Source organism: Protomyctophum parallelum, assembly GCF_964188405.1.
Source record: "Protomyctophum parallelum genome assembly, chromosome: 16".
Lineage (NCBI taxonomy): Eukaryota > Metazoa > Chordata > Actinopteri > Myctophiformes > Myctophidae > Protomyctophum > Protomyctophum parallelum.
This window is the reverse complement of record NC_139711.1, coordinates 26918790-26938975: the sequence shown is the minus strand read 5'-3', so window position 1 is coordinate 26938975 and position 20186 is coordinate 26918790. Positions and strand designations below refer to the sequence as shown.

Here is a 20186-nt window from a genome sequence, read left to right as displayed (position 1 = left end):
AGTGGAAACCTCGTATGAATCTGATCTCAGGTCAGAATGGATTAAGAGCGTCTGCTATTCAAAAGACTAAAATCAAAATTTGCTGTCAAAATCAACACTGGCGGGCAGAGGGAGGGAAGGTGGGGCCCGAGCCATAAACAGCACAGCCTGCTGTGAATGTGACTTCTGTGCCCCCCCCCCCCCCCCGACACACACACACACACACACACACACACACACACACACACACACACACACACACACACGGCTATCCTCTCTCCAGGTCACTGCGTGTCCGTGTGTACTTGACACATGACGTTTTTATCAGCCACAGCATTCTCCGCGTGTCAGCGCTATTATGGACATGACCTTGGTCTCAGCGCGGACCTTGAATGGCTACCTGACCGGCTGCTGCTGTTGTGACTGGTTCCCTGATTGGGTGATTACACATGAGTAGTAGCTATAGCTGGTGAGCGTGCTGGTTGGTCAACTGACCGCCTGGCGACTGCTTACTACGGGAGTGCGTGCCAGCATAATATCTGGCAGCCTGATTTACTGATTATCTCTTTACACAGACTGGTCGGTTAATGGGATTGATGGATGGCAAGCTGCCAGGCTGGCACACGTTATTCCACCGGCTGGCTGTTTGGCTGGCTGGCTGACTGTTTGGCTGGTGATGACATAACAGCAGGTTGACAGGCTGCCGAGCTGTTACAGTAAGTACAGTGTATATATATATATACTGTATATATATATATATATATATATGGAGAGAGAGAGAGAGAGAGAGAGAGAGAGAGAGAGAGAGAGAGGGGAGCAGACAGATGTATGGCAGTGAGACACAGAGTGCCAAGCTGTTACATTAAGCTATTGGTTCTTGCAAGACACGCAATCACAGGAGAAGTGGAAAGAAAGAAAGAAAGAAGGGGAGATAAGTGAGTGCAGTATATAAATACAGATACAGAGAGAGAGAGAGAGAGTGACAGGAGCAGACAGATGTATGGCAGTGAGACACAGAGTGAGATATCTGACTGATGGTTCCTGCAGGGCAGTGATGGCAGGAGAGGAAATGCACTCAGTGATAGCATGCAGCTTGACATGCATTATCAGAGCAGCTTGACATGTAGTATTTAAAGCACCATAGTGCAGCGGTGGTGGCGGTGGCTCAGGGGTAGAGTGGCCGGATGGCACCTGCTGCAAGGTTGCCAGTTCGAATCCAGTCTTCCCCAGAGTTAGTATCGGGGTGTCCTTGAGCAAAGACTCTGAACCCCTAATTGCTCCCGATGTGCCGGTTGGTGCCTTGCATGGTTTACTCCGGCATCAGTGTGTGAATGTAGTGAATGGGTGAATGTAATGCACAATCTACGTAAAGCGCCTTGGATAAAGGCCCTATATAAATGCACCATTTACCATTTATAGTAATGCATGCAGTGACAGTTTGCGTGTAACAGAAATTGTCGCTCCCCCCCCCCTCCCTAACTGAAATATACATAACATAACAGCTTGGCAGTGACCTTCAATCATTTATATGGGGCTCTTATTTTTGCAAAAACATTTTTGAATAGTTCAAATCTACAAGCTCAGAATGTGTCGATGTAGATCGGCTATTTTAACTATTCAGAAATGATTTTCAAAATAGTAAAAAAAAAAAAGGCAAAGAAGTTTAGGGATAAGGGGTTTAAAATGGACGGAAATAGAGCCCATGGTATGGGTACAGGCTTTAGTTTCCGACATGCTATTGATCCGAAACCGCAATCCCTAACCTAACCATAACAGCAAGCACGGGAGCAGCGCATGTCGGACCATCGCATTTTCGCATCGCATGTCCCCGCGCTTCGGACCTTTGGTGTGTCGGATCTTTGTGCGTACCCCCATGGGGGTGCCCCACTTACAGTCAAATAATTAGAGCAAAAAAAGAGGGAGTAAGTAGGCCTAAATAATAAAATAAAAAAATAATTAAGAAAAAAAGTTTAAATATTGAAATAAATCCAGTACGAACACTTTTTAATAATTAATGATTAATTATAATTATTAATTAATAATAGACATGAAATAAGTTCACAACGCGTCGTGCTGCAACAAGCCTGTAGATGTGCTACTTTCAGTGGCGTGCAACTAGTATAAATTTGGCTTTTAAGATCATTAATGTCAAATATTTATAAAAACGAATTAAAGGGTGTGGTGACCCCTGAGAAGTCTTTGAAATAATGCTAGGTCTTTAGCTCAAAATGGTTGAGAAACCCTAAACCATTCTAATCCCACGGTTACCCTTATTCTATTCTCTTACCTTATCAAACCATTCCATATTTAAACTCATATGGCAACTGATGTACTGATTTGTAACTTACAGTATAACAGTATACTGTATGTCTGCTCATCATATCATATATTATATATGATATGATGAGCAGACATAGGTAAATGGACAACATTTCCAAATAATGATAACACAACCTGGTAATCCCATACATACAGTACACATACACTTCTCCCCCTTTTGTGTGGAATTTCTTGAACCCAGGACTTCCCAGTAAAGTTCTGAAAATATTGACTTGTCATCTTTAGGTCACACCAGGTTACTTTGGTGCAACCATTTCTCAGTTTTTCTTCACGGCTATGGTGGTGACAGCCAGGGACAGAGTCGCATTTCATTTTCTATCTCCAACCATAGCCCTGTACTGTACATATTATTTGGGTATGCCAGTGTTAATGCCTCCCTCACAGGGGGTCGCATGCCGGTATTCTGAAGCCCGCTATTCCCAACATTACTCTCGTTCACAACCCCGTCTCTTACCCTAGCCGCACGCTGGAAGCCACGTAGTTGGAATAGTGGAATGCCACTCTTTCCCCCTCGCGAAGATACGCAATTAGGTACAGTACCTTGTTGCAACTTCCAATGTTGTGCCCAAAAGGTAGATCATGATCTACCAGTAGATCAAAATTAAAGGATGTGCAGGACAGGTAGACCACATAACATGCCCCTAAAAGAATACTAATCAAAATGTATACAAATATATTTTTAAACTAAAATCGCTAAACTCCTCCTCATCAAGAAGGGCCTGTCTGACCATTTATTATTTTTCAAACTCAGTATTTAAATAATGCTTCTGTGAAAAAAAAAACAATAAACAAAGTTATATAAAAAAAAAGAAGGGCCTGTCTGTCGGCCTGCGCCGGTGGTCCAAGTCTGTCAGCCTACTGTCTGTCCCTCTATAAAAAATATAAAATAGCCACAAAAAACCCAAAACGTTTAAGAAGGACCTGTCGGCTCCCTTCATGGCTTCTTAGCAGGCAAACCCTCAACGCAATGCTTTGTGTTCAAGGTCAGAAATGTAATGTGTGAGGCAAAGATCCTGAAATACTACTTTACATACAGAACGGGTGGAAGACTTTTTTCCTCCCCACTATTGTGTGTTTGTCTTAAATGCAACGGCAGCATACTGTACGTAATGGCATACTGTACTGACATACTGTACTCAGTGTACTGTATCTATGAAAAACACAGATCAATAAATAAATGATACGATGAAAGATAATTTTGCGTGAAGCAAGTGCGCAGACTTGACTCCTGACTAGGGGGCGGGGGTCTACAGTTATAGGACAGACATCCTGTGTTAGCTCAGGGGTTCCCAAATGTTTTCATGTCAAGGACCCCCACATTGACACTCATTAGCCTGCGGACCCCCATTAGAAAATACAGGGACAAGGACCCCTCATAAGAGAAGATTTTCACGGCTCTATCAGTGATTTTCAACCATTTTAATTTCAAGGGCCCCCGGTTTTACCTGAATTAGGCCCCCATTTCTATCTCTGGGACCCCAATGTATATTGTAAAATCAAAGTTAATTTAACTCTCAGAGTTACAGACCCATAAGGGTCCATTTGGTTCCCAACTATCATTTAGCTGCATGGGGATTGGGGACCCACTGGAAGTTGGAACTCCCTATAGAAACAGAAACAGACACTGTTTTTATGACGGAAGCATTTATATTTTACTCGTGATCAGAGCTTCCGTTGCTCCAGACTGTATGACGGAAGCATTTATGTTTTACTCATGATCAGAGCTTCCGTTGCTCCAGACTGTATGACGGAAGCATTTATATTTTACTCATGATCAGAGCTTCCGTTGCTCCAGACTGTACGACGGAAGCATTTATATTTTACTCATGATCAGAGCTTCCGTTGCTCCAGACTGTATGACGGAAGCATTTATATTTTACTCATGATCAGAGCTTCCGTTGCTCCAGAATGTATGACGGAAGCATTTATGTTTTACTCATGATCAGAGCTTCCGTTGCTCCAGACTGTATGACGGAAGCATTTATGTTTTACTCATGATCAGAGCTTCCGTTGCTCCAGACTGTATGACGGAAGCATTTATATTTTACTCATGATTAGAGCTTCCGTTGCTCCAGACTGTATGACGGAAGCATTTATATTTTACTCATGATCAGAGCTTCCGTTGCTCCAAACTGTATGACGGAAGCATTTGAACATTGTGAGAGGCAACAGTCAGACTACAGTATACCACCTACAGTATACCTATTCCTTCTTCTCTCCAACAGCCCCCTAAGGGTCCTCCTCCCCCTCCTGCACCCCATCCTTTCTCTTCAGCCACCCATTTCTGTCACACTTCCTCATTACGTCCGCTCTCGTCCCCTTCCTTTACCTTCCTCCCCCTCTCTCCTCTTCCTCGCCCCAAAGATGGACGGTCAGCCATCCGGTTGTTTTTACTGGCCATCAAATCAGTGTGAAGAGACAACGCCCACGGAGAGATGGAGGGATGGAAGGATAGAGGGGGATGGAGTTGGCAGATGGTGCATGATCAGCGCAGAACAAGGTCATTCATGGTATCATTTACCTCTTTTGAAGAAAATGTGTTCGTGTGTGTGTGTGTGCGCGCGTGCGTGTGAGAGAGAGAGAGAGAGAGAGAGTGCAGATAGGATTGAATGAGAGAGGGAGACATACAGTACGAAGGAAGCGGTGATATTATCATGGTAGCCTATAATACTATAGCCTATATGTCTCACGTGGCACCGATTCCATGGGTACCATGATCATCAACGCGTATCACACGTATTCACAAGACAGCCAGTGTGGACATGGTAATACTATGTCTGTCGCGCACGCACGCACGCACGCACGCACGCACACACACACGCACACACGCACACACGCACACACACACACACACACACACACACACACACACACACACACACACACACACACACACACACACACACACACACACACACACACACACACACACACACACACACAGCCTTGTGGCATTACAAGATGAATGGGGTGCAGGGTGTTAAGTTTGGGCTTAGGCCCATTTGTTTAAAACATTTCAAAAAGCAAAATGTCAATTAAAAGTGCTTTACACAAAACAATTAAAGAGCAAAGTGCAAATTAATTATAGAAAGACATTTGAATTTAATTAAAGTAGGTTTCAGAATATAAGAAAAACAAAAATCAAACATGATGACTAACATATGGCTCTGCTAGACACACAAACAAAGAACAAAGGAGTACATGCAGTGACAAATATCACCTGGCCTCCCTGAACAAACAATGTTAAGATAAGATATAGTGTAATATAATATGGTAGCGGTTCCATTTAGTTCATATAAATTGTTTTTGGTTCACAACTGTGTTCTCTACATGCTCATAACACTCCGGTTTGGGTGCTGGCTTATGTAGTCTATATGGGAATGCAGTTTTTTTTTTTTTTATCGCAATATCTCTGATTCTTCTTTTTGGTCTTTAGGGTGGTCTTGCTGCTGTGTTACTTTGCACACGGTTGTATTTCTCCCTAGGTATGGGAGTTTTTTGTCGTTGGTCAGTTTCAAACTCACGTTGGGTGTGTGTGTATTCTGTGGGAAGTTAGTATGTGTCTCTGATGTCTTGGTATAAGAGGTGGTTTAGAAAGTGTAGCTCTGTTTTCACCACATTTTATGTGCAGTAAATATAGCAAGGCTGTGTTCACCGAGTCTGTACCTAGTCAAGGCTTTCCTAAGTTTTGGGTCTTACTCTTAGCACGTTTTAGCGGTACTAAAATATTGTCACGCATCACAGTAAACAGAGTCCACACACTGGACAAAGTTGAACACCGTCAGCCATATATTCATTAAATCTATCCATCTGTAAGGCTGAGCTGTAGCTAAGCTTGTTTAAACAATAGTGGCAGTGTTTTCATCCAAACAGGGTGAATGTAGGTCAATCAAATCGACTAGAATGCACTGTATCAGTGTTTGTGTGTCTGCAGGTTTATATTCATGAAAATATATATACACACACACACACACACACACACGCAATCTCTTTCTGTGTCATCTCTTGTCCCTTCTCTCGTCTCTATGCATACTGCATATACTGTGGAGAGTGGTAGTGTATACTGTGTGTGTGTGTGTGTGTGTGTGCATATGTTTGTTATACACCATTTCTAAAGGCTCAACGGATTGGCTTTTGGCACTGGACCCACATGGACACAACACATACTGATGAGGGTTTGTTTACCACTGGGAGGCAGGGGGGGAGAGAGAGAGAGAGAGAGAGAGAGAGAGAGAGAGAGAGAGAGAGAGAGAGAGAGAGAGAGAGAGAGATACTGAGAAATGGGGATGAGGCTTTAGCCCTCAATTTGTATGCTCTTCAATTCTAAAACATATGGGGTGTGTGCTTGCATGGCAAAGTTTTTTTGATTCATTATGATCTTATTGTTTTGATCATAACACCCAATTACTGTATGTCAATCTCCAGGTTTTCTCCAGAATATGTACAACATTTATTTATTATGACACTATGTCACATTAGGAGTCCACTAGTAGTCTAGTACTGTTCTCAAATGTATTATTTGCAAAGACCCCCCTAACTCTAAGTGTGTTCAAATGGAACCAAATGGACCCGTAAGTGTCCATTTGAACACACTCAAGAGTTACAGTACATTCAGGGCTAGCTCTTTATGTGTTGTCTGGTATTATTATTGTCTCATGTTGTATGTCTGTGGCAAAAATGGAATGTCGACAAAAAATGTCCACCACAAGCCAACATAGCGATGACCCCAGCTGTGCACGTGCATTCAACTCTACACCAAACACACAGCATGCTAAAGACTTTGGCTTTCAAATGATAACTGTCAGCAGACACAGACACACTACTCACACAGACATGTTAAAAAATAGCTCTAAACTCTGTGCCAGAGAAGGTGTGTGTGTGCGTGCGTGCGTGCCTTATTGTTTGTGTGTGCGTGTGTTCATTTTCAATCATGAGTTTGAGGGTGCCCACATGCACGCTGGCGACAGTGTTGATTTTGACAGCAAATTTTGATTTTATTTTTAGTCATATAGTCTCATGACATCTCATGACAGTCATAGTGGTTTTACAGTATATGCATTAGGTCAGTGGTTCCCAAGCTTTTTCATGTCAAGGACCCCCGAATTGACACTCATTAGCCTGCGGACCCCAATATGAAAAGATATGCCAGGGACTCCCATAAGAGAAGATTTGTACAACTCTAGCAGAGATTTTCAACCATTTTCATTTAAAGGACCCAAAAGGTTCTACCTGAATTAGGCTACGGGGCCCCATTTAATGGCATTTCTCTGGGACCCCAATGTATATTGTAAAATCAAAGTTAATTTGACTTTTAACCATTTGTTTCCATGTGTACACTCTCTGAGTCACAGACCCATGCATAAGGGTCCATTTGATTCCTAATTATCATTTATCTGGGGACCCCCTGGAACTCTCTCAAGGACCCCACTTTGGGAACCACTGCATTAGGCCTCTCAACAGGAATAGACTCGTGTATGGCTGATACTGTATGAGACTTGTATACTTTCAGCAAACCTTAAATGGATGGTGTTTAACACACACAGGTCGTCTCGTGCAGGACCACTAAACACAGTACCCTCTGGAGTGAGTGTGGAACTATAGTGGCCCTCTGGAATGAGTGTGGAACTATAGTGGCCCCTCTGGAGTGAGTGTGGAACTATAGTGGCCCTCTGGAGTGAGTGTGGAACTATAGTGGCCCTCTGGAGTGAGTGTGGAACTATAGTGGCCCCTCTGGAGTGAGTGTGGAACTATAGTGGCCCTCTGGAGTGAGTGTGGAACTATAGTGGCCCTCTGGAGTGAGTGTGGAACTATAGTGGCCCTTCTCCATCTTCAAAGTTGCCCACCCTTGGTGTAACTCTTCCCCTTCCCAGCTTAATGAAATCTACTGCAGTTCCATTCAGTTCCGGTGTTGACCAGCATGCGGCAGTGTGTGTGTGTGTTGAGGGGATCCTGCACGCTGCAGGCTGCGTTCTATTTTTAGCTGAGCCCCAGTTTGGAGGCCGAGATATTTATAGCATCAGCTCTGTTTGCCGTCATACTGTAGGAGCCATCACTCTCTCACACACACACACACACACAAGGATGAATGAAGTAATGTACGTATATCACACAAACGAGTGCATCTTATTACACATGATGAATGAACGATGCATGAAAGACAGATGAGGATGCACTGATGCACATAGAAGCCTGCTACGATTAAAGGAATATGTACTACGTCAAAAGTATTTTGCGTGTGCGCGCACGCCCTTGCACACAAGTCATTCTGAGGGCACGGTTGGCCTAAAGGTAGCATATATCACTGCATTAAAATTCTGCTTGCAGAAAAAGAATGTTAAGCTGACGACACAACCACCTTGCATACTGTTCTGACCAAATTTGGTCATGTGCACCTCAAATATGACGTAAATTTGTGCCAACACAAACATTAAATGCCTCTGACAATGAAGGGAAAATTTACGTCATGTAGACGAGCAAATCGGCTAACCTATCACATACATTCAATTGTTCATGAGATGATGTATGATGATGTATGATGATAAGAGCGCCCCTCACTTCCACAGGGGTGATTTATTTTTTTACACCTTTGTGGGACACCGTGATACGATGATGTATAGGGCATTGGCTTATGAAAAGTCACGCTCGTGTGAAGTGAGGGACGTTCTTATCATACAATCACTTTTGGCGTACTCACTTTTCTGTCCTCACATTTTCAGCCCTCAGCCATTCAAATCGTCGCTATGGGGTACACACACAGACAGACACACAAAGCTGGGCACAGGAGGGGCTCGCACGCCTCAAAAAACACAAGAGGAAATATGGAGATAGGTGGTTTCTGACGACAGCGATATGGACAGAAAGCACCATGTGTGCATGGTATAATCCAACTGGCTACTAGCCCTACAGTACAAGCCAAAACATTGAACATCGGGCATCAGGTGCGGTTATGGTGAAATATGTGACAATTGTGTAGACAACATCCTCACATAATGTCAATGTCCGAACGTAAATCACTGATTTGTTTATTAGCAGCGTTCAACCAAGCGGTATTTAGTCCACCAGATTGGACACGTATTTCGGCAGGTCACCAATTTCACCGTGACACCGCCATGCTAGAGTGACCGAGATTTATAGCCAAATTCCAATACCCAAAATCTCGGCCACTCTGTGACATTGAGCGGCTAATAAACAAACCGCAATGATAAACGTTCGGACACTGACGTTATGCGACGTCCACACAATTGTCACATATTTCCGCGGGTCACCGATTTAACCGGAACACCACCATTGCGGTGGATACAAAAATTATGGCATGAGCAGGATTTGAACCCACTCAACGCAGGAGGTATGGACGAGCCATGTTACGAGCTGACTGCTGGAATGCTTTTGGGCGCGTTCAGAAACTTACTTTCTGCTCTTTTGATATAGCACAGTAAACATACAGTCAGTGTACACACATCGAAAAGCAACACGGCAGAAAACAATGTGTGACTCTTTTATTTTCCTGGGCCGAAGTATTCCACAAAGGTCGCAGTTGTTCAGAAATAGTGTTTGTTCTACGCTGGTTTAGCTGGCCTTCGTTGACTCCAATGCAATATTTATTCCACAGCTGCAGTTTGCCTCCCAGCGTGAGGAATCTGTCGGCTTGAATTGCTGGAAAACACCTTAATTGAAACACCTGTGTGTGTTTTGGCATTTTGTGTTCAAAAAGAGTGAAGAGAATGTAAGAACATGTTTTTTATTAATAATGTGTTTCACGGTTTGTAGTATTCTGTAGCATATTGGGTGTGTGAAAAGTGTTGTGTTGTGTTTGGAGGACAGTTCAAAATATCTTTGGCAACAGTCACAAATGAGCAGGCTACCAAATAGAAAAAAATAACCACATCGTTAAAAAGAAATAAATTACATTTTACAAATTAATTTTGGTTACATGACAAGCTGACATCACATCATTTTGAACATCAACTAGAATGTACATACAGTGTTATTTCAAGGCCCACTACGTTGTGTTAGGTAAGCACCAATACTGACAAAAGTACATTTAAAGTTCTCTGTTGCGCGCGCGCACACACACACACACACACACACACACACACACACACACACACACACACACACACACACACACACACACACACACACACACACACACACACACACACACACACACACACACACACACACACACACACACACACACACACACACACACACACACACACACACACACACACACACACACACACACACACACACACACAGTCTTTTACTCCCTCTAGTGGTGCAACAGCTAAATGCAGTGTGGCTTCTTCCTTGCTCTCAAATTCAGCACACACACATTATATGCAGGCCTGGCTGTCACACAATTATTACAGAAATGCAATTATTATTATTATTATTAGAGATAATAAGTTAATATACTTTTTCATAATCGTCCATTTCCACGTAAATAGTCCATACATTTTCAAGCATAGCAGTGGTTTTCAACCAGTGGTCCGGGGACCACGAGTGGTCCCTGAGGGGGTTCCAGGTTAGCCTGGGTAAACCCACTCCCCCTGCTGGACAACATTTCATTCTGCCAGGAGGGGTGAGTCTGGCTAAATGGTAATACAAAGTCCTTAAGATTGTATCAGCTTTGGTACGAGCCAATCCGCGACCGAGCTCAGGGCTCTGTGATTGACAGCGCACGTTGGCCAATCAGGAACGATTTGAGCAGTTGATGACGTGTGAACTCCTCGACTCATTCACAACAACAAACATGGGAATGAGGAAGTAGGAACGGAACGCGTTTAGATGACGCCTCTTGTTTTGATATACGCCGATTGGTTGAAGGGGTTGTCCGTCAACGCTACTCTCCCGCCCCACGGCTAAACAGCCACACAGGCGATTATGCCAGACTCACCCCTCCTGGCAGAATGAAATGTTGTCCAGCAGGGGGAGTGGGTTTACCCAGGCTAGTTCCAGGTGGTCCCCATCTAAATGGAGAGATGGTAACCAAATGAACCCTTATTCGATCTGAGTGTAAAACAAAACCAAATGGACCCTTCAAGAGTTACATTATTGTTAAACTTCTGCATTACTTAAGTTAATTTACCAGAAGTCTACACAATTAGAGAATGTAGAAGTAGAATTGTTATTTTCATCAATGTTTGCCTGTTATCTCTCCTAATGGTACTGACATCAATACAGCATGGACATGTGGACATTCTTTAGTTTTGGGTTTGAGAGGTTACACCTCATCAAACGGTGGTCTGTGGCTCAAATGCAGAATAAGTAATGGGCCTTGAAATGAAAAGGGTTGAAAACCACTGCACCAAAGCTTGTAGATAAACTATTTCTGCTATTTTGTATACGTTTTTTGGAGATTTTATTTTTTATTAAACGTGTTCAGTCGTTTGTCAAAACACAAATTGTAACGTTCCATTGTTCAATGCAAAAACAATTAAATAGTCAATCGCAATTATCTGTACGTGTGGACACTGGAATCGTCAGCTCGAGTCAGAAATCGTGACGACGGCCCTACACGCACGCAGACTACATATAAAATGCTGCCTATATCCATTCACGCACTTCAACTCTCTCTCTCTCTCTCACACACACAGCTCTGACATCCAGATGGATGTGGGCGCTAAGCTGTCTCGGGGGGGGGGGGGGGGGGGGGGGGGGGGGTAGCAATGTAACACTGTGTCATCACTGGTTCGGTAGCGTGGCTCATCACCTCCTCTCCAGCAGCTGAAAACTCTGTGACTCAGAATGGAGAGCAATATCGTGGCTGGAAAATGTGACCTCGTTCCCTGCCTCATGCCCAATTTGAATAACACGCCCACACACACACACACACACACACACACACACACATTATGGAACTGCCCTCTCATGCCGTGCCTACAAAGAAGGTACATCTTTACCAACCAATCGCACTGACCAAAAATATTGCTAGCAGCTTGTTGTCACACAAGTGGTTAGTAGGTGGTTATATGTAGCATTTAAGACTCACATCACATGTATGTTGATTTGCGAGCCTGGTCATGGCTATTGTCATTTAAAGCTGCACTATGCAAACTTTTTAAGCAAAATATATATGATTTTTGTTTAGAAATCACATAAGGGATTGAAAACGCATTATAGATCAGCCCATCGTCCCTGATTAAAATACTATACATGTACCACAATGAGCTTCAGTGGTCTGCTATATGACCAGTGGCTCAAGTATCAAAACATGCAGTTACTTCTTGCTGCCACTTGGGGCCGCCAAAATTCGCCATGCGTTGAACATTCTCTAGTAGTGCAGCATTAAAAACAAACAAACATCAAAAGTAGTTATTGCATTTGCCTTTTGCCAAGTAACCTAAGCTTCAATATGAGGCCTCTCTCTCCCATGCAGGTCAGGAGCTGAATGTGAGACTTGAGTCAACGTTTGTAGGTCTCTGAGGATATCAGGAGACGTATTGCTATATGTTGGCTCGCAATGGGTTCTCTGTCCATATCAGTATCAAGGGAGTTCAGGAGAGATCAATTCTGTTTCTGTTTAACTTAAATCCTATTATACTTGTTATACCTTAATTGGCCCACGCCATTTTTACCCCTTCTACACCCAATCTCTTCACCTGAAAACACCTGATACACAGGCTCAAATACGGGTATGGAAATGTGCTATTTCCGTAGAATGTTTTCTTACAACATGCGCAGAATAGGGTAGTTAAAAGCAGAGTCAAGACAAGATAAACAGAGCGGACAGTAGTAGGGAAGAGAGGCACCAGCTTTCCGCCTCTGCAACAGCAAGATTGACAGTCTGCAATTTCTTGCCTTTCTCTCTCTCCCCTTTCCTCTCCCGTCTTCATTTAGTTTGCCTCCCGCCATCCTATTTTCTCTCTCTCTCTGTGTTATCTCTATTTTCTCTCTCTCTCTGTGTTATCTCTCCGCCTGACATTTCATGCTCGCTATTTTTGTGTCCCCCCCCCCCCCAGTTTTCTCTCCAGCCTCCTCTTTCACCTCCGCCACCATCAGTCCTTCTGAAGCCTAATTGTCTCCACCAGCCAAAGGCATGGGGAGAGTATTTTTTCACTCCGTCCGTCCGTGTGTGTGTCTGTCCGTGTGTCCGTCTGTGGACAGCCAATCTCTGGCACCGTTGGCTTGATCGCAGGCAAACTCTGCACACACACACTCCCTGGATGCCAGAGCTGAACCTCTGCCCCAAATGTTTCATATGGGCCTGTTCTAGCGCCATATTTGCAAAACACCATTTTTGACATTACACCTACAGATTTTTTTCCAAACATCATGCAAATTGGTACACAGTCTCTCTATAGCCAGTCAACGAAAGGAGTCTTTCAGATTTTTCATACTCCATCCTGATTGGCTAAGATTGGCTTTCAAAGTTCACATGAGTGCTCTGTTTTGAACAAAATGCCGCAACTCATGAACACATCGTGTGCTTTCCGTGAAATTTTGCACGCACATTCCCACTAGGCCGATAAACAACAAATGCCACTTGAAACTTATCACAACAGCATCATGGTGGCGCTATAACTGGCCTATTCGTTATTTTACCTATAAGTGCACCGATCTGTGTAAAACTTTGTTTCTAAAACGGTTAGTCCCAATACTTGATTCTGATTGGCTGGTTACCGTCACGTGACCGTTGTAAATTTCACCGATAACCCACACCTTCAATCACTTTATATAATTCCCAGCTGATTCTGCAGCTCTGTAGCTGTACTGGGGAAGGGGAGCGCTTGATTGCTTTACAAACTCATGCCGTGCGGGGCGTCTAAGCACCGCCCACCGCCCGGCTCATATAACTGTGAATGTGTGGCTCCAGGCAGCCCCGTAAAGACATCAAGCACTATTCTCCCGTCACATAGCCTACATGCTGAGCAAAACAAGGAAGTGATGTGGCTCGCTCTGGTGGCGCAAAGCGTAGCTACTTTTGTGAATTTAATCTAATGCACACTCCCTAGAGGCCAAGGACAAACCTTTGTCCTGTATTTTTCACATCTGCTCTTTATACCGCCACCAGGAGGCCGACTTATGTATAACATTTTTTTTATATTACTCCTTCAGATTTAATCAAAATTTCACACAAATCGGTACACAGAATGCTCCTATCCTGAAAAAATGCTTCGAGGGGCACTTTTTCTAGTTCATACTCTGTCACACAACACAGACCTGTTAAGCTTTGAGCTCGTCGTGGGTGGGCGATTTAGACGTGATTTTCACATAACGACACATTGTGAGCTTGTAGATTTTGTACCCATTTTGAACTTCTGAAGTGGGCCATTCTGCAATATGAGTACTTTTACTTATTGATGCAGATAAGTAATAAGTACTTTTACTTGAGTAAATTTTTAATACAGGACTTCTACTTGTAACGGAGTACAGTATACATACTGCAATATAGATCATTGCAGTATTTATACTTTTACTAAGTAAAACAAAGAGGTACTTTTCCGACCACTGCGTGTCCATTTACATCAAGCTACGGTGAGAGGACGACGCCAGTGAGCACCCGTCAGTCGCCTCCTCCTCGGGACATCTCGCTTGGCCCGGTTAGAAAGATCGCTGTAAACACACACACTTCTCAACAGTGCTGAAGAAAGGTTGGTGCAAAATGTATTACCGACAGAAGCACCACTTCAGAGACACACTACACACACACACACACACACACACACACACATCAGCTGCTGAATAATACTTGGCTCAGCGCACATACATGCCTGCATGCACGCCCACAAACGGTTCCTTCCCTCCTGCGAATAATTTCTCTTCCACTGTCTCTTCTCGTCTCTTCCATTGTCTCTTCCGTTACGTCGCCGTAAGTGGTCAATCGAGCTATTTGGGGTTCAAATCTCCTTCGGGTTAAAACCTTACACTTCAGTCTTAGCTCTTAGCTCTTAGTAAGGGTGGTTTTCAACCACCACAAGCACGATATTGCATCATGTTTGCATCAACAGTCATCCTGTAGGCTACTGGTGGAGAAAGTCAAAATGCATTGATAGGGGGTCAATTTAACAGCATCTTCTTGCTGCATACTTTCAGCCCATCTTCTTTGTGTCTGGTTAGTGTTAAAACCCTAATAATATTATCCCATGAACAATATTTTATTGTCTGACATTGAGCCTCTCCTTCTTCCTCGTTGGCACTGAGGTGCTTTCAGCCTGGAAAACCCTACCAAACCCATTGGTCTTTTTTTTGTTGATCTATGCTGCTTCATAAATACGGGATATACAATTTCCCACTCTGTACAAAGTGTACATAGCTTTACAGATATCTTAGCCTCCGTCTCTCCGTGTTGAAACCAATAAGTTACAATCAAGCCGCCTCGTCCTTGGGCCACCTGTGGGCATCCTTAGCGGTAGGGTGCGAAGGCGCGGGTGGGCGAGGCCAGGGTGGGAGTTGTGAGGACGGACATGACGGTCAGGTAGTTGGCGGGGACATAGCCCCGCTGGCCGCCCCGCGTCTCCACCAGGTTCCACTCTGGGTTGCCCCGCTTGTCGTGGCGCTCCAGGACCCGGACGGGGTCGCCCGCCCTCAGCGACACCTCGTGATTCCCCCGTGCAGAGAAGTCGTAGCCCGCCACCACCTGGGGACGGATGGAGGGAGTGAGGGAGGTGGGGGGAGGGGTGAAGGAGCACCGGGTTTAAGGGGTGGTGACAGGTACGGTGGGGAGGGGGTGAGGGTGACATGATGGGTGATAAGGGGCAAGGGTGGATGGAATTGGTAGGATGGGGTGAGTGATGTCAAGTTAAAAATGTAATCAATATGTAATATACAAGAGCAGGTCAACACACCAAGATATCTAAAATGTTATACTGATTTCTCTGCCACTACAGGGGCTGTGCTTTGAGTTCAGCATACGCGGAAGTAAACGGCACTACATCGGCAGGCCCATCATACACAGACATATGCAGACCAAACTGACACACTTTGCAAAGGTTACTCGGACAATTTAGACATAATAGCGCACATGAATGCAGGTCGTTTCGAGGAAGCAATCTGTTTGGTTGAAACAGCCTTCTAGCCGTGCTTCAAAACAGCATCATGGAACACCTAATTAAAACAAAGAATTCAGCTATGTTCTTCTCCCAGAGCGAAGCAGACTTGGTGGCTAGGCTAGCTAGTTTCTTGGGACATTCGTGGTCGTATAGTCACTATACTATAGTGGCTCCATCTGTCATTACAAAAAATAAGATTTTTTTACCCTTAGTTTTAAGGGTAATTGTTGTAAAATCGCAATATTACAGTCGAGGGTGTGCGTTACTGTCATTAATGGCACTTCTGCGCTGCTTACAGAACTTGCTTAACGGCTCATTCTTGCAGCAAAGCAGGCATGCCATTAATGAGGGAACGCACACCCTTGAGTGTAATATTGCTTAAATATGACGGAGTAGTCCATGGGGGCTATCAACAGTCTACTCGCCTCCTAAGAGTGGCCTCAGAAGTAGCAATGACATTAGCTCTGCCCTCACAATTATTACCAATTAGCACTTCATTAGCCTTTTGCTGACAAAAAAATGCAGCGAGCACGGCTATTGGCCGATAAATGATTGGTGCATCCGGGCATCAGTGAGGAGTAGTGGTAAAAAGTACATTTACTTTACGTACTGTACTTGAGTACAATATTTTGTTATTTGTACTTTACTTTATTTCCAATTTCCATTACATTTACTTCTACTCCACTAGCCTACATCTCCACAACATTTATTTGAAGACTTAAGTTACTTTGTTGATTTTGATTATAATTATTACAAAACGTACATTAACCAACAGCTATATAGGATGAGGCTGGCAGGGCAGCGAATCTACTCACTGTGAGCTATTTTCAAATGATCTTTTTATACATTTCAAAACTTGAAATGAGACATTATGCATAATGAGTACTTTTACTTTTGTTACTTTAAGTACATTTTGATGTCAATACTTTTTGTACAAGTACATTTTTAACTCCAGACATGTACTTGTAACAGAGTACGTATTTTTGTATTGATACAAAAATGTGAGTACTATTTCCCACCACTGCAGTGGAGCAGTGTGGACTATGGTTGGCTGGAGAGATGTGTGGGCGTTCTGTGTACTGCATATGCGACTACGTGACAAAACCACAGTCATCATGGGGGAGGGAAGCTCAGGGGTGCTAATTTGTGTTCCTATTTTGTTCAGCTCCCAGGCACTCCCGTAGTCGTCGCCGCTGTGTATGCAAGTGACTGATTGGATGCCATGTGTGCTCATGATTAGTGACTTAACGGGAGCCAGCTGTGTATTTGAGGAGAGCCAGGGCCATGGTTGATGGAGGTGACAGCCTCCAAGGCCACTGACAGACACACACACACACACACACACTGCTAGTAAACCTTCACCACTGCAGGCTACTTGGTGTGTCTTGGGAAGTCTTGTGAAGCGAGGATAGGTGCGTCTTTTCTTGAATCTAGGGGGAGGCGTTCTAGCGCGCACGCACATGCTCCGTTCCGTACCTGCAATATTTTGGGTACTACATATATGCAGGCGTGATGTCACAAGGCGTGACCATATATGGAGGCATGGGTGACGCAACGAACGAACGGGAAATGCAGAAATAGTAAATGCGACATACAGTCGCAATAATATTGACAAAATAAATGCTTGTAGATTATTCGATTAAACGGAAAAAGTAATTAACAAAATAATCGCTACAAAAATAAGCAATAGCTGCGACCCAAATGTACGTGCCATCTCGCTACACACCCACGCGCTCTCTCACACACGTGTGTTTCTAATGTAATTGACGCTCGAAGCATGAAGAGCCGAGTGTGGAATAAATAATGACAAGGCTCGACCGTTGGCCACGACAATCCACTCGGCAAGGTTAAAGACATCATTATTACACATCCCATTAACACACACACACACACACACACACACACACACACACACACACACACACACACACACACACACACACACACACACACACACACACACACACACACACACGTTTGACAGGCAACACTGTCATGTCAATGAATAATAGTCCCTGCAACCTGTACAACCTGTACCTGTACAAACATTAAACCATACACCCCTCAATGTACCACAGGTCAAACATTAAACCATGCACCCCTCAATGTACCACAGGTCAAACATTAAACCATGCACCCCTCAATGTACCACAGGTCAAACATTAAACTATGTACCCCTCAATGTACACAGATTAAACCATGCACCCCTCAATGTACCACAGATTAAACCATGTTAATCTCAATTATCGTACCAGCAAAAATAGTTCACTCCCTTACACAAGTTAATCCCTCCCAACAACGAGTTACCCGAGTTGTTTATTTGTTTTATTCGCCGTTTTTGATAACTTTTAAGACATACAAGCTTTTCAGCGGACACTGTGATACGTAACACATTTGGATCATGTGACCAGGGGGGGAAAAAAACTGATGCTGGCTTCTCAGAGCTTCTGGGTAATGTAGTCACAATGCAATGCCTATGGAGAATCATTGGTCGCTCTGTTCTCCGTTCTTGTTGATGAACGGGACCGTGGAATATTTTGACACTATGACAAGCGATGGCACTATTTTAAGGCAGATCACGACCGGGTGATTCTTCAAAGGTTAGTGAAAAACTCCCGCAGTGAAGGTATTTTCACGAAAAAATTCCGCTCTACAGTGGGGGGGGGGACATGCAACAGGGCAACAGCACGTGCACCAAGGCCCCGCCCCCGCTCGATCATGACTGGAGGAATGCCCCTCTCTATCCTGATTGGATGAAGGCTGGGCCCTCTAGCCAAAAACGAAACGTAAGGTTTTTTGACCCCAAAGGGTTAACTGGGGACAGGGAGGAACTCCTTATATGGTCAGTGTACTCTATATATGGGAGGATTATCACACAAAAAAGTGATATTTTAATTAAGTGAAATCACTGAATATACCTTTAAATTAAATTCCAGTCAATTCAATTCAATTCGCTGTCCAAGCAGAAGAATGACGTAGCCCAAAATGTGGATTACCTGGAAGCAGGGCAGGGTCAAGGTCGTCATGGACTGGCTCTCTGGGGTAGAATGTCTCCTCATGGTGGGCCCGCCCATTGGCAGGTGTAGGTGAGGCGATGGCGATGGGGGGGGATCCTCTGTTGCCTGGTGATAGCGCACCAGCTTGGAGGCGGCAACATACCCCCTCGGGCCTGGACAGAGAGACACACGATAGGAAACAAGAGCCCGTCAGGAGAACTGCTCATCTCTCCAGGCGGAATCTGTGAGCACCGCCGCTCCAAAACACCTAGCTTTGTTGTTAGTAGGAATGAACACGGCTAGCACCCGGGAGGAAGTGGACAAAGAACCAAACCGATTTTCTTTTGACCCATTCAGGGTGGGAACCCCTTTAGGTGTTTTAACCCATTCTGACCTGAGATCAGATTCATACGAGGTTTCCACTGGACACACATTGGTCTGATTGACCCATTCTGACCTGAGATCAGATTCTAAAAAATGTCAGTCGTTCTTCGATTTTTCAAAAATAGCAGACCTACAAGCTCGTAGCGCGCCACTCGGTGGCGCGCTATGAGCTTGTAGATCTGCTATTTTTCAATAGCTAAAGCATAACATGATGCCGACACCAAAATGGGTGCCCGGTCAGAATGGGTTAAGCATTAGGTTATTCTTTAGCTATTGAAAAATAGCAGATCTAAAAGCTCATAGCGTGGCACCGAGTGCCGTGCTAGATCTGCTATTTTTTGAAGAATCGCGAAAATGTGGCGTAAATCTTTTAATATATATTCTTTCAGAGCGAACGTTTTTAACTCATAATCTTTACTTCTGGGAGGGTTCCCTTGGAACAACATATTTTCAGATGGGGGTCCGCAGCCAAATAAAGATGATTCTGGGG

At 44.1% G+C, this 20186-nt stretch overlaps 1 protein-coding gene across 2 annotated transcripts in view; it reads right to left on the bottom strand.

Moving 5' to 3' along the window:
* Nucleotides 1–12998: 12998 nt before the first annotated feature.
* The window catches only part of arhgef37 (Rho guanine nucleotide exchange factor (GEF) 37), a 46909-nt gene continuing 39721 nt past the window's right edge, over nucleotides 12999–20186 (bottom strand). For both annotated transcript variants that reach the window (XM_083786054.1, XM_083786055.1), the window contains 2 exons: nucleotides 19313–19485; nucleotides 12999–15904 (listed from right to left, as the gene is read on the bottom strand). In XM_083786054.1, coding sequence (XP_083642180.1) covers nucleotides 15671–15904; nucleotides 19313–19485 — 407 coding nt within the window. In that variant the 3' untranslated portion in view covers nucleotides 12999–15670. The remainder of the gene's footprint in view (nucleotides 15905–19312; nucleotides 19486–20186) is intronic.